The 12,073-nt window shown below is 40.5% G+C and overlaps 1 protein-coding gene across 1 annotated transcript; it reads left to right on the forward strand.

Moving 5' to 3' along the window:
* The first annotated feature begins 117 nt into the window (after window positions 1–117).
* On the forward strand, window positions 118–2,101 carry LOC117527082 (fibroblast growth factor-binding protein 1-like). Its single transcript, XM_034189256.1, has 2 exons — window positions 118–994; window positions 1,100–2,101. The coding sequence occupies exons 1-2, from the start codon at window positions 903–905 to the stop codon at window positions 1,782–1,784; spliced, it is 777 nt and encodes a 258-aa protein (XP_034045147.1). The 5' UTR covers window positions 118–902; the 3' UTR covers window positions 1,785–2,101.
* The last annotated feature ends 9,972 nt before the right edge of the window (window positions 2,102–12,073 follow it).

Genomic DNA, 12,073 nt, shown 5'->3' on the forward strand with positions numbered 1-12,073 from the left:
CAGACTCGGTTTGTCGTGGCTGCCTGGGGGGTGTCGGCGGGGTCCCTGGGTCCGAACTGCTGTGGCTCCGGACCGTTTGCGCTGCTGAGAGCGCGCCGTGTTTCCACCTCACCAGACCGCGGACTTCTTGGGGTTGTTTATCACTCCACTCACTATTATGTTTATTAATTCTGTTTGCTTATTTTACGCTGGGTCGGTGCTCCGACCGTGTCCGACACATAACAGTTTTCCACTTTACTGAAATTAATACTTGATTTCAAGTTGTTAAATTTACTAGTTTGAGGCTTGTTTTTTTTATTGATATTTTCTGTATTAGCATAACTGTGTTAGCTTTGTGGACCCTGTTTGTTTGGTGTCACCAATAAGTTCTGTTTAGATTAGTCCTGCATTCCAGTTTTGCTGCTTTTACATCATTCCAAACAAAACATACCGGCTAAATAACCAAATTTATAACTACTGTTAGCCACTTGACAGATGCGTCTATAAATTCAGCGTACCCATAGGATGTTGGACGGGTCCTCAGAACACCAGGAGAGTAAAATTCAAATAATTAGAATGGGTGAGTTCAAGGAAGCTTAAATCATATCTTTAATCCACCTTTAAATAAACTGAATATGGTGCATTCGGATTTTCCTCTTCCCGTGTGTGTGAGAGAGAAAGGTCATTGTGTTTGCACTTCATGACCACCGAATTCCAATTATTATCGATGCAAGAGTCTTTTGAGAGGTTAGGGGGTGAAAAGTGTGTGTGTGTGCGGCGATGTAATCCGATTCTGCAGAATAAACAGGGAGCGCATAGATCTGCTTCTCATTCAGGTGGGACGAACCGGAACAAACCATGAATGCCAAGAGCTCAGCGACAGTTGTGCGCGCGTTAACGCAAGTGTGCGTTGTTGGGCGTGAATGGTGGGCGTGTCGCAGTCTATGAAAGCCATGTGCGCGACCACAGAGTGCCACAAGGAGCGTCTTTACGCACAAGAACAAACTCATTCACGGTAAGAGACACGGAGTTGGACTTTATTAGGATCATATTAGTGGGTCTGAAAACACTTTATAAATATTTAAAACCTGTTTTAATCCAAACTCCATCGGCTCTTCAGGTGGTCTGCTGAACAAACTATGTATCTGCTGAGGACTTTGGCTTCTTGGCTGCTGCTGCTTTTCGTTGCGCACCGGATCTCCGTCTCCTGCGCGCGCGGCAAAGAGCGCGCACGGGAGCAGGGGGTGACCGCAGCGCCACGCAGGAGCGCAAACCACCGTGGAAAGTTCTCCGGCGGTGACGTGCACTGTACGTGGACGTCCAGAACCGTGCAGGAGACGGTGCGCCTGTCGGTGAAGTGCGAGGACCCGGAGGCGCGCGTCAAAGGCGGAGTCACCGAGCTGCAGTGTGAATATGGCGCAAAACCCGCACTTTGTGCGGGCTTCCGGTCCGATCCTAAAGGCTTCTGGAAGCAGGTGAGCCGCGCCATGAAAAAGCTACAGGGAAAACTGTGTCAGGACGAGCGCGCGCTGGTGAAGGCGGGGATGTGTAAGCGTGCGCCCCGCGGTGCGCATTTCAAATTGGACCCGAGAAACTCGGTGGCTGCCTCTCAGTCTGGCAGCGACTGGGAAACTCCTCCTCCGTCCCTTCGGGAGGTCCGCCCCACCGCCACCGCAGCTCCCGACCGGACGACGGCGTGCGCAAAACGCGCGAACCACCGCAAAGCGGCTGAAGAGTACTGCAACAGCTCGTGGGCCAGTTTGTGTAATTTCTTCATGAATTTACTGCAAAGTGACGACTGCTAAGCACAAAACCAGTGCGCAGTGTGGACATGAACATATGCGTAAAGTGGACATGAAATAGTTCGTCAAATAACCAGGGTTGGGTAGGATTACTTTGAAATGTAATCCAAAAGTAATCAGATTACAAGTAATCCAAATCTATGTACATACATACATGTAGTCCTACGCAACCTTGCAAAAAAATATTTTAAGTCCATATTGTGATTAAAAAAATACTCGAGATTTTTAATGATCTTGGACTTTCTTCTACCTGTACCTCTTGTATGAAGAACACCACTGTAACTTTCATGTATTTTAAATAAATATTTTGTAGTCTAAAACATGTTTTGACATGAATCTCAGGTCGTCTCACATTTTATTTTGTGCCAGATCAAGTTGAAACAATTCTATATATCCTGTATTACTGACCTTGAATCCAAAGAGGTTATATATGACTACTTAAATCAATCAATCAATTTTATTTATATAGCGCCAAATCACAACAAACAGTTGCCCCAAGGCGCTTGTTGGGTATTTTCTCCTCCAAACATTCCTTAAACCTTTGATAAGACAAACAGAGTCAAGAACCACCAGTGAGACAGAAAGTCAAAATTTTACGCGCGGAGTGCAGTCAGGCTATACACCAAAGCTACACTAAAGTCTGGCCTGCGCTTCACTCTTTTTTATAGTGAATCCCTCATCACATGAACAAAAACTTGTCCTAAGGGTGGGGGAATGACGCAAGACAAGTTTCTTCCCGTAACATAACACACACGTCAATAAGTGCAGCTGTAAGCAAAAACAGTTTCTTTCTTTTACTCTTATCGTCGAAGGTCAGCACATCTCGTTCATCTGTTGCAGTTATCAGCTGTCTGCATCTGCCTGGAGTGTCCTGGTCTTCACACTAAGCATCACGTCATAACAGTCAAAACAACCTTCAGTTCTTTTACTCCCAGTTCAGCCTGACCCAGCATGCTAAACAAGGTTGAAACACGTACATTCTCGGGGTTAAGTGCAAACAGCACAACACCGTTCTCATCAGAAGAAGACAAAAGGTACAAATGTTTAACAGTGATAACATATATATATATATAAAATCCTTAACAGCGCTTTATATTGTAAGGCAAAGCCATACAATAATACGGAAAAACCCCAACTGTCAAAACAACCCCCTGTGAGCAAGCACTTGGCGACAGTGGGAAGGAAAAACTCCCCTTTAACAGGAAGAATCCTCCAGCAGAACAGGCTCAGGGAGGGGCTGTCTTCTGCTGGGACTGGTTGGGGCTGAGGGGAGAGAATCAGGAAAAAGACATGCTGTGGAGGGGAGCAGAGATCAATCACTAATGATTAAATGCAGAGTGGTGCCTACAGAGCAAAAAGAGAAAGAAACACTCAGTGCATCATGGGAAACCCCCCAGCAGTCTAAGTCTATAGCAGCTAACTAAGGGATGGTTCAGGGTCAGCTGATCCAGCCCTAACTATAAGCTTTAGCAAAAAGGAAAGTTTTTAAGCCTAATTTAAAAGTAGAGAGGGTGTCTGTCTCCCTGATCTGAATTAGGAGCTGGTTCCACAGGAGATGGAGCCTGAAAGCTGAAGGCTCTGCCTCCCATTCTACTCTTACAAACCCTAGGGACTACAAGTAAGCCTGCAGTCTGAGAGCGAAGCGCTCTATTGGGGTGATATGGTACTACGAGGTCCCTAAGATAAGATGGGACCTGATTATTCAAAACCGTATAAGTAGAAGAAGAATTTTAAATTCTATTCTAGAATTAACAGGAAGCCAATGACGAGAGGCCCAATATGGGTGAGATATGCTCTCTCCTTCTAGTCCTGTCAGCACTCTAGCTGCAGCATTTTGAATTAACTGAAGGCTTTTCAGGGAACTTTTAGGACAACCTGATAATAATGAATTACAATAGTCCAGCCTAGAGGAAATAAATGCCATGAATTAGTTTTTTCAGCATCACTGAGACAAGACATTTCTAATTTTAGAGATATTGCGCAACCTATAACCTCTTTGCCTGAATCATCTGTTTAAAAAAAAAAAAGAAGCCATATTTACATCTGGTTATCTTAGCCTCATTGTAATTAGTTGCATGAAAAAAAATTAAAAATCTTCATAGGTCCTGAGGCGCATTGGGCTGGTGCTTTTCTGTGCTTTTTGTGTCATGAAGTGGATGAGAGTCCAGGACACCAGTCCATCACAGTTTACGTACCAGGCCGGTACACATTTTACAGCTGGGTGGATGGAGACAATGCAGATTAAGTGCTCAAGGTCATAGACAGGTAGTACAAGAAGGATTCAAACCCAGATGCAGGAAGCGTGAGGACTGGGCTGAGATTGTTACTGGCCAGACCAGTCTCATCCACGGAGCTACATGCTCTGAGAAAATCTTAATGTCATTTAATTTTAGCATTTCTTTCCTTTTTCAAGTGGACGAGAGTCTCACCATGGATGGGGTGCCAGTCTATCCCAGGTTACTTCCCCAACCACCAAGGCTTGTACCTCTTTACATCTGGGTGGACTGGAGAAATACAGATTGTCCTGTCCAAGAACACAGTCAGGTAGCATGAGCAGGATTAAAATCTGGGCCTACAGATTGACAGACCAGCTCCTTATTCACAACTACTACCTACTCTACATTCTAAGTAAGAAGTACATATAAAAGCTGTTGTTTTTGTCTTTTTTTCAGTACCCCCTGTAATCGGAACTGTGGACAAAATGTTTGATGAAAATCACATTAGGTGTTCTTCTTAATTCATCTTTCTAATATAGATAAAAGAGCAATCCAAGATTTCTGACGTCCGCCGCTCCGGATCCAGATCACCTCCAAAATTCAGTGGAGTCTTCCATGTCCTAATTAATATCTGTGGTGCAAATTTTGTCAAAATCTGTGAAGTAGTTTTTACATAATCCTATATAAAGTGAAATCTTGTTCCAGAATCCTGATCTGAATCACCTCCAAAATTATTGGAGTCTTCCATGGCCTAATATCTGTCTGTGGTGAAAATTTCATCAAACTCCATGGAGTAGTTTTGACGTAATCCTGCTGACAGACAAATAAATAGACACCAATGATTTTATTACATCCTTGGTGGACGTAATTATGAGACCAAATAATGACAACAGTGTAAATCTCCAGTGATGTCAATAAAATGTGGCTGTAAAGGTGATAATTAAACGTCATATACTATGTACAAACTTGTCCTGACTTTTTATTGTATTATATTCCAGTATAGTCTGTTTTTATTCATAATTTGGAAACTATTTGTCAACTTGGACACAATGCGAGTATTGAGTGGTGACGATTTTGAACTATTTGACATTTAAGTGATATTATCAAGAGGCGTGTGGGCTTTATATTGTGATCTTTGCACGGAAGCTGCTCCCGTGGATGTTTGCCACAGAAACCAGCAGCCAATAACATGGCCTGAACAGCAGGGTGTGGAGGTCAGACCACCTCGAGCCACAGGAACAACAATACGTCCAACTCCTCCTCTCTGACGCCGTATTGTGTGTGTGTGCGTGTGTGTTCAGTCAGCTTTGTAGGTCCACCTTTGTAGTACTCAGTGGGGTGTTGAGTTGTGTTTGGATGTTTTCATGCAGGATCCCTTTTCTTTTTGAGACAGAGCCGCGTCAGTTTACTGAATCAGTTTACACGGCACGACCAAACCCAACGCAATTATTCTAATACTTGAGGAAGGCACAATAAGAAAATACAAGTCTGTTTCATTTTAGCACCATTTTTGTGGTGGTGCACAGAGACCAAAAACACAACACTTGTCACTGCCCCAACAAAACGTATGGACCTGTCTGTAGTTTGCACGGCTTCTTTTGAATGTAATTCAGGAGAGAATTAGTATCTCCCATAGCCAAGGCCGTGGTATTTTGCTGGAAAGTGTGGATTATCTGTCAGTTTATGACCGATGCACACCTCCACAATCTATGACCCTTTTGTTTCACATAATTTAACATTTTATGGTTTATGGGTCAAACAATCATAATTAGAATAGATGTAGGTATTTTAAATTCTCACTTGCACATTTTAATGTAATAATTGTTTTATGGCTCTAAAGGATTCAGGACACTGATTTTCCATTTGACATTGATTTATTTAAGATGGTATGTTCATCTGTCGGTCAGCATGGTGGCTTAGTGGTTAGCACTGTTACCTCACAGCAAGAAGGTCATGGGATCGATTTCCACCTGTGTGGAGTTTGCATGTTTTCCCCGTGTTTGTGTAGGTTCCCTCAGGGAGCTCCGGCTTCCTCCACATCCAAAGACATGCAGGTTATGTGGATTGCAAGTTTAAATTGTTCGTAAGTGTGCATGCAGGTATGAATGCAACTCCAGCCCCCCACGACCCAATCTTGGATAAGTGGTTGAAGATGAATGTGTGTGTGTGTGTGTGTGTGTGTATGTTCATCTGTCACACACTGCCAAATAAAAAGTACTAATGTATAAAAGTGTTCATAAACTGGCATAAATTACAAATATATAGTCATTTACTAATGTATAAAAGTGTTCATAAACTGGCATAAATTACAAATATATAGTCATTTACATTTTCTCCAATCTACCACGATATTGCAAATAAAACAACAACAAATAATGAATTCAAATTAAAAGATACTGAATAAAATTGAAACTATGGGTTCTGAAACATTTGACCTTGACCTTTAATAATGAAAAATGCAGTTTGGGTTTGGCCATTACTCAACTCTTACTTGAGGCAGACATCTGAAACAAACTCTGTAATTTTAATTTGTATCCTGCATTCCCTGACATTACCTCAGAAGGTGCTTAAAATACGCTGAAAGATCCTGCTTGCAGTATTTTGTTACATCTTACTCCGTTTTTCTGTTTCCTGTCACTCTCTAACTGAAATCCCGCACAAAATAAAATAATTAACAATAAAATAATAAAAACAACAACCCAGAGTTCCAATATTCACCCGAGAGCAAGTACAAGAGGATGAGGACAAACTGCTTTTAACAGGAAGAAACCTCAAGCGGAACCAGGCTGTATGGAGGGGCCATGTGCTACAACTGACACTGTAATTTACTGTAGCAACAGTTCTATGAATTCTTAAAGGGCATATTTACTTTTTTTTTTTTTTTTTTTTATAATCTTAGTTATATTACAACATAACCAGGAATAAAGCTTCTGAATGCTCTCCTCACCTTTGGCATGATGAGACAAAAAGCTTTTTTCCTACAAACTGCTAGAAAGGAAATACATGAGTGTCAATTGGGGTACCTGTAGTAGAATTTCAGTGATCTCAAATTGTGTTTTCCAATCCTTAACATTTACAAAATATAGTTATTAACACAGTCTTACATTTTATGATTATTTACAACATGTATTACAGTTGATATTATTACATTTTTATAGCGACTATTTGCCCACTGGTGGTATTTGAAGATTAATTTTCAACTGAAGATTCCACATCCAGCTTTGTTATTTATTGCTTAAAAAGTTCAAGGTCGGGGGGCATACTAGAGGGTTCAGCCAATAATAATAATAATAATAATAATAATAATAATACACACAAGATAAGACCACAAATAGAGGAAACCAGAGACCAGAACAAAGCACCAGAAATGTGACCTGTCATAATCTTCATCTTATGATGGACTTTTGTAACTCCTGGACTGGTTACCAAGTTCACTCTTATTCATTTTTGTCCTCATTTAATTTGTTAAAACAGTACAGACCTGGGAGGGGAGCACTCACAGTTTAAAAAGTCAATATGACGAACATTGTTAAAAACAAGAGAATTTTTCCTTTCACCGTCACAGATGTTCCTTTCTGATCATTCTTGTTATGGGAACGCGTCTTCTGGTGCATCTAAAAAAAATAAATCTTTACATGTAACCTGCTGGAGAAAGGTGACGCAAACCCACAACACTTAAAATTCCTGAAGACATGCTGCAGCATTCCCGGCTCGGCAGAGGAATCAGCTTTGAAACCAACCGCTGTTCTTGTACAGTCCCTCCATCAGTCCCTGTACAGTCACATTATGTGAGGATGACCTGCACAGTGGTACGAGGTGTGACCTTGTGCTTCATACAGCAGGTGCGACCGTCCTCTCCCAGACGGGTGCAGCATCTCATGTTCTCACTCAGCCAAAAGATCATGACAACAAATCCAACTTTCAGACTCTAAATCTGAAGGAGAAATTCAAACATTTACACCTGATTCCTCTCATAAACAGTCCTGCACTCTGTGTGAGTGATTTAACACTTTTTATTGCCTGTGTGGAATCAAGCGTTTACTTGTGAGACCAGAAACTTCAAAGGGCTTTTAATGATCCTGTGAACGGAGGCTGTTCTCACCACACGTCTTCGAGTCAAACAGAAGCTTCATCAGTGACAGAAACAAGACCAAACACGCAGCCATCGTGCCAGAAAACAGCAGGAACACCCACCCCACACACACACACACACACACACACACACACACACACACACACACACACACACACACACACACACACACACACACACACACACACACAGTTTGTGACACGGATCATTATCTGTAATCTTGTGTTTTTCCTTCAGGTATTTATGTGAATGTTTAATCTGATGGAGCTCCAAATGGAACATAAAGTCTAACAGTGTAACTCCAAAATTTGTTATTACAGATGTGTTACAAAATGTCAAAAAGTAATATATCTGCAGTCTTCTTTACCTTTTTATGTTCAAGTCAGGATGGTTCTCTATATTATAGAAACTGTGTTTCAAACTATGCACCAGTGAGTTCCATTTTTTTTTTTTCCAGTTTCTGACACTTTAAAATGAACCAATCTTCATCAAAAGTTAAATCAGGCTGCACCTAATTATTATTGTGTTTAGTCTACAAATATCAGAAAATGGTCAAGAAAAATGCCATTATTTAACCCAAATTAGAGCTTCAAATTTCTTGTTTACATTGTTTTAAAATGTATTTAGGTAATGAATGAATGTATGAATGATCGACTTAGAACACAGTAAAGGAAAAATATCACATCAGAAAAACTGATGTCAGTCATTTATCTTTTTCAAATTATTTGAACAACAAAAAAGTGTGAGAATATTATATATTTTTAAATATTTATTAACTAGTCACTCAACAATTTGCTGTAAAATATCTGTTTTTCAAGATTATAGACTTTAAAAAAATAAATAAAATGTATAGATCAAAAGAGGCCAAATTATAATCATTCATTTGTTATTATTGTCTTTTTCATTTGTCAGGATGTACTATCCTAATATCTAGCAAAGCATTAATACACACTGTGAAACAAATATTCTCCTCCACAAAAGGAAAACATGCACAACCCACAATTCAGAGGCGCAACAGAAGACTCTGATCTTTTTTTTTTCTGATATCTCATCCAGTAATTCTGTCCAATATCGGACCAATACTGATCCAACATGATGGCTCAATGCACCAATAACTTCAATGCCAAATTGTAAATTCAACAATAGTCAGGTTTATTCTGTCGCTGAAGCACCAAATAATGACTAACGTTAAGAAAGAAGATGAATTGAACTGTTCTTTGATGTTCTCTCTCTCTCACACTCTCTCTCTGACTGCATTAAATAAAAACTAATGGTGGTACTTCAATGTACTCAAAGAATTTTTCATCACTGACTTTCATGTGAGCCCCATTGAGGAAAAAGGAAACACTTTGGATTTCAAGGACAGATTAAACTCAAGTTGATGATTCATGTTACAAACATTATCATTAACTTGTTTTATTAGCTAATGTTTATTTAGCCAAAATAAAGCCGTGACGGTGGCACGGCGGCCCGCGGACTGACTACCTTGCTGAGGGCGACCTCTCTGAGCCGCTGCAGTCTGCTCTTCCATGAAGACAGCTTTTACTTTAGGGCCTGTCACACCTTGGCAATTTAAGACAGCGTATGCTTACTGTAGTAAATATGCTAGCATACGCAGACGCACATCTAAGTGAAACCGACAAAGCAATGGATGGGTGCTGGCCCTGCACCCCAGGGCGCCGTACTTATCTCATGACTCTTTTCTGTTTCTTCAGCTTGTTAAATCTTCATAAAAAAACTTGTAAAACTTGTTAGAATGGCCTTAGATGTGGGTCACCCCTCTGAGCCTGGTTCGCTTGAGGTTTCTTCCTCAACATCGTCAGAGGGAGTTTTTCTTTGTCACCTGTGTGCTTGTTTGGGCAGCGGCGGGTGGGGGGTTGATAAGGTTAGACCTTACTTGTGTGAAGCTTTGTTGTGAATTGGCACTGCATAAATAAAATAAATTGAAACTGAAGTAGTTAGTGTCTTTGAAACAGTGCACTGAACTCATGATGGAGTTCCAAACATCCACAGTGATGAATAATGGTTTAATGTTTTTCCCAATGTTCAACAAGAGAACAGATTGACATAAACTGCACTTACTAAAGACACCGTGAATAATACATATATCTATGAAAAGCATGGAACAGCTTCATCGAACACTCTTGGTCTCCAGTGTGGAGGAATTTCATCTTCGGCATCAGGACATTTAACTGATGATAGAGCTGCGAGATCACCATTATGTTTCCATGCAGAAATCTGCATGTTGAGGAAAAAAAAAAAAATCACATTACATCTTTTATTTCTGTGACTATAATCGATAGTCTTTTTTTGTCACATAATTTAATAATCTGTTACTCCTCAAACCTCTTTGTTTAATTGTGGGGTAGTTTTGTGTGGACACCACACACAAGGGACTAAATACGACAAACTGATTCAGTCAGATCATGAATCCTTAATTTTCTCTTTGTATTCTGGCTACGTAACCTGACCTGCAGACTTCAGCCTGCATGTAACATTAACTTCCAAGCGAGACAAATGGAGGGGGGTTTGTTTTTTTTTTAATAGTAGATATAGCAAGTATAAAGCTTGCAACCTATAGATTTTGACCTCTTGACCCTGAGCCTGGTTCTGCTGGAGGTTTCTTCCTGTTAAAAGGGAGTTTTTCCTTCCCACTGTCGCCAAGTGCTTGCTCACAGGGGGTCGTTTTGACCGTTGGGGTTTTTACGTAATTATTGTATGGCCTTGCCTTACAATATAAAGCGCCTTGGGGCAACTGTTTGTTGTGATTTGGCGCTATATAAATAAAATTGATTGATTGATTGATTGACCTTCAGATCTGATGGTATATTTTTAACATCCACATATTACTTCCTCTTTCTGCTTACGGGCTGATCTACCACCACTTAGCTACTATAAACTATCAAAGTTTGAGTGACCCTGACAGTGACATTCAAGGTTATTTAAGGTCAGATCTGATGTACTAACCACGGGTTTATCTAGCACCATTTCTCCACTATACACAATCAAAGCTTGGGCAACCTTGATTGTGATGTTTAAAATCACTCAATATCAAATCTGATGATATATTTTGAATGTCTAATATAAACCATAGGTCTCTCACCTCTGACTCCTGAGTTATAAACCCTAGAAAATTTCCCACTGTCTATTTATACTGGGCATTTTTTAAACCTTGCGGCCTTGGCCTTTGATATTTAAATCTAAAATGTCACTAAGTTCATCCTTGTGTTGGACTTAACTAATGTTCAAATTTTGGTTAAAATTTCTTAATTAGTTTTTGAGATATGCTATTAACAGACACACTGACAGACACATATGAAAACAATAAGCCCCCTGATAATTGTCAGGGGCTTAAAAGTGGCTTTAAGTTTTTGTTTTTCCGCATCAAAAAGACAACTTCCTTGAAAAGAAAAAAAAAATCACTTTTAAATTGTTTTTAAAGGGGTCACTTTATGCAGAATCCATTTTATCTCAGTTTTACAGTTAAATGTGATGGAGGTTTCTTATTAATCATCCTTAAACAAATTCTTACTCGGGACATGTCTATCTCGGCTTTCAGTGCTTACCAGTCGAGTGAGTATAAAAGAACTTGTGGAGAGCTGGACATGTCCAAACTTGTCCTCTAACACGCCGAAACGAAGGTGTTCCTTTGTCTCGCTTCATCAGCAAATCGGTCGTGACGTGCGAAGCCTCCGCGCGGCTTTCCATGACAAAATCTCTTGTTAAAAGTGAAATCTGCCGGAAAATGGCTGATGTCCAGGTCTTGTGATAACCAGAGAAAGAGCACACGACGGTCTCGTATCCACAGAGCCATCAGCTTAGAAATGATCCAGTGGTTTGTGCCGCGTCGTCGCAGCTCACAGCGCGGTGCACCGACCGTCCTTTAAAGGGGTCCTTAAACCTGTAGTTAAAGTCCTTATTCTCTGTGAAGCCCGTAAAATTTTCACTGAAAGCCAGATAAATTTTTCGAATGGTTTCTAGGT

The sequence above is a fragment of the Thalassophryne amazonica genome, chromosome 15 (genome assembly GCF_902500255.1).
Source record: "Thalassophryne amazonica chromosome 15, fThaAma1.1, whole genome shotgun sequence".
In the NCBI taxonomy this organism is placed as follows: domain Eukaryota; kingdom Metazoa; phylum Chordata; class Actinopteri; order Batrachoidiformes; family Batrachoididae; genus Thalassophryne; species Thalassophryne amazonica.

Bases quoted from the DNA above. Each gene is read 5' to 3' on its own strand.
- LOC117527082 (XM_034189256.1), top strand. From the start codon at position 903: ATGGTGGGCGTGTCGCAGTCTATGAAAGCCATGTGCGCGACCACAGAG. The intron at 995-1,099 runs GTAAGAGACACG...TCGGCTCTTCAG, and splicing joins CAAGAACAAACTCATTCACG to GTGGTCTGCTGAACAAACTA.